Source organism: Cupressus sempervirens, chromosome 8 (genome assembly GCF_028749045.1).
Source record: "Cupressus sempervirens isolate cs-2001-9-10 chromosome 8, ASM2874904v1, whole genome shotgun sequence".
Lineage (NCBI taxonomy): Eukaryota > Viridiplantae > Streptophyta > Pinopsida > Cupressales > Cupressaceae > Cupressus > Cupressus sempervirens.
In genome coordinates, this window is record NC_143125.1 from 838118689 (window position 1) to 838121825 (window position 3137).

General features: G+C 41.4%; 1 protein-coding gene across 1 annotated transcript; it reads left to right on the forward strand.

The window, feature by feature from the left end:
• The first annotated feature begins 455 nt into the window (after nucleotides 1–455).
• LOC149545023 (putative inorganic phosphate transporter 1-7) lies at nucleotides 456–2870 on the forward strand. Its single transcript, XM_089796486.1, has 2 exons — nucleotides 456–1472; nucleotides 2109–2870. The coding sequence occupies exons 1-2, from the start codon at nucleotides 456–458 to the stop codon at nucleotides 2613–2615; spliced, it is 1524 nt and encodes a 507-aa protein (XP_089652612.1). The 3' UTR covers nucleotides 2616–2870.
• The last annotated feature ends 267 nt before the right edge of the window (nucleotides 2871–3137 follow it).

A 3137-nucleotide genomic window follows, 5' to 3' on the forward strand; every position in this document is an offset into this window, starting at 1 on the left:
ACAAATTGCTAACATCTCTTTTTAGGAGTTATGACATGATTTAACATTCTCATGTGTTTTCTATTAATCTAGTGGTTGTATTAGACTTAGCAGATCGATCTTTTGATGTACAACATATTTTGTAAGAATTGTTACTATTTTCTTCTAAAATGCATTCTAATTTTTATGAATCTAGTAGTAGCTAGTATCAGGTATTAACAGATTGATCTTTTAGTACAACAGTAACCACAGCTCTAACAAGTAGTATCATTGTTTTGAATTGTCAAAAGAGATTATTGGATAAATCATCAACACCCACCTTTAGAAATTGCGACATAGTTTAGTAGTTTAATGTATTTTCTATAAATCGAGTGATTGTATTAGATGTTAATAGGTCGATCTTTTCGTACAGCCGCAATAACCAATCTAACATGCTTTGTATTTTTGGTTGGGTGTAGTTGAGTAGATTTGCAAGCATGGCGAGGAAGCAGCTGGACGTGCTGGATGCATTGGACATTGCCAAAACGCAATGGTACCATTTCACGGCCATTGTGATCGCCGGAATGGGCTTCTTCACTGATGCCTATGATCTCTTTTGCATAACAACCGTCACCAAACTTCTGGGACGAATATATTATCCCGATGCCCACGACAAGCAACCCGGGGTGTTGCCGCAGGGCATGGCGTCTGGAGTCACGGGGGTGGCCCTGTGCGGAACACTGGCGGGGCAGCTGTTCTTCGGGTTCTTGGGTGACAAGTTGGGGCGGAAGAAAGTGTACGGAATGACTCTGATTCTCATGATTGTTTGCTCCATCGCGCAAGGCCTCTCCTTCAGCAATTCCAAGGGAGGAGTGATGGCGACACTGTGTTTCTTCAGGTTCTGGTTAGGGTTCGGCATAGGCGGAGATTATCCGTTGTCGGCGACAATCATGTCGGAGTACGCGAACAAGAAGACGAGGGGAGGCTTCCTCGCCGCAGTCTTTGCCATGCAAGGCTTCGGCATCCTCACCGGCGGTCTAGTCTCTCTCGTCGTCTCCACCGCCTTTCGAAAGTATGAGAAACGCACTTCGCACAACGCAACAGACCCTACGGCAGACTACGTGTGGAGAATTATCCTCATGTTCGGCGCCATTCCGGCGGCGCTGACGTTCTACTGGCGAATGAAAATGCCCGAGACGGCTCGCTACACGGCCCTGGTTGCGAAGAACTCAAAAAAGGCGGCGGTGGATATGTCCAGAGTTCTTAAAGTCAATATCGAGGAAAGCCAAAATAGAAAACAGTCGAACGAGCCTGAATACGGATTGTTTTCTGTCAAGTTCCTCAGCCGCCATGGGCTGCATTTGCTCGGCACGACTACCACCTGGTTTCTTCTCGACATCGCCTTCTACAGCCAAAACCTGTTTCAGAAGGACTTATTCAAGGCCGTCGGGTGGATTCCTGGTTCTAAAGAAATGGGAGCAATACAAGAAGTACAGACGATTGCATGGGCACAGGTGAGAAATGGCTTAAGCATAATACACTAAAGCTTGATTCTTAGAATAAAAACAAACAGCTTAAACATCACACAGTAATGCAGACAACAGATGCTTAGATATCACACACTGAGGCTTAATTTTTAGGATAAAAACAGACGGCTTAAACATCACACACTAAAGCTTAATCTTTAGGAAAAAATTTTACAGTGTAAACAACACACACTAATGGGCCCGTTTGGTTACAGGCATAGGAATTGAGAAGAGGAATGCATATTGAGAATATGAATGGTTATTGCAATAACAGCTATTTTTTGGAATGAACATAAGCTCATTGTAGGAGCAAAATCAGAATATGTATTCTTGTTCCTTATTCTAATTGACGCACGAAACAAAAAATAGAAAATATATTTTTAATTTCGTATTCCTATTCCTATTCAAAAAAGGGGATGGCTTAAACATGACACATAAGGCATAGTCCTTTTAAGTGAAGAGCAGACCGCTTAAACATTACAAATTAAGACTTGATTTCCACACTAATTTATTCTCACAAGTCAAAGTTTTATTAATCTTTCTAATTTACTATATGATATTTAAGAATGATTCATTTAAGTGTTAATTTTTTCCTTAGTATATGATGTTTAAGGATTGTCGCAGGTGAGGATTGCTATGATATCGATAATCCCGGGGTACTGGTTCACTGTATTCCTGATCGACCATATCGGCCGTTTCCTCATTCAGCTCATCGGTTTTTTCTTCATGTCGTTCTTCATGTTCCTGCTCGTCATCAAATACGACTACTGGTTACATAACAAATATGGGTTCCTTGCTTTGTACGCGCTCACCTTTTTCTTCGCCAATTTCGGGCCCAACAGCACTACGTTCATTGTCCCGGCCGAGCTTTTTCCGGCGAGATTCCGGTCGACCTGCCACGGCATATCGGCGGCGAGTGGAAAGGCAGGGGCCATCATTGGCGCTTTCGGTGCTGGGTACCTTGCTCTGGATAACAAGCACCTCAAGAGTGCTCTCCTCATACTCGCTTTTACCAATGCTCTGGGTTTCATCTTCACGTTTCTTGTGCCCGAGACCAATGGCAGGTCCCTCGAAGAAATCTCTGGCGAAAATGACGAGGAAGAGGAGGAGAGCAAGGGCCCCAAAGTGTAGCCAAATTCTCTACTGGCACATGTTTTCTTTCGTCTAGGATAATAGTGTGACGCATGGTTCTATGACAATGTTGTGTATGGGGACGAGGGTCTTTGTTTGCCATTAGTTGTACTTGTTTGGTGTTACTTTTGGATGGTAAAATGACTCCTCTCAGCCGTTTGTAAGTCGCCTAGATTGTTCTTGGCTGCCTCTAAGTTAACTAGATAGCTCTCTCGAGTTTTTATGGTCGATCATGTTTTATTAATCTGTAATGAGTGATGCGTTATGATGGATTTATTTATATATAAAGTTATAGCGTTGCTTTACTTCTAGAGAAAACAAACTCTTTACATATCTCTATATGTTGTCTTAAAAGTTAGTGTGTTGAGAGCTGCTATGTATCTAAAATTTTAGAGAATAATTAAAAAAGGTTAAACATCAAATCAAGTTTGTATAATTATGAATAATCTTTTTTTTAAAAAAATTATGTTTAAATTTTTTTTGGTTGTTTTAATCGCATAACTATCATCTGATATTGTTGTT

Bases quoted from the DNA above. Each gene is read 5' to 3' on its own strand.
- LOC149545023 (XM_089796486.1), top strand. From the start codon at position 456: ATGGCGAGGAAGCAGCTGGACGTGCTGGATGCATTGGACATTGCCAAA. The intron at 1,473-2,108 runs GTGAGAAATGGC...GGATTGTCGCAG, and splicing joins AGACGATTGCATGGGCACAG to GTGAGGATTGCTATGATATC.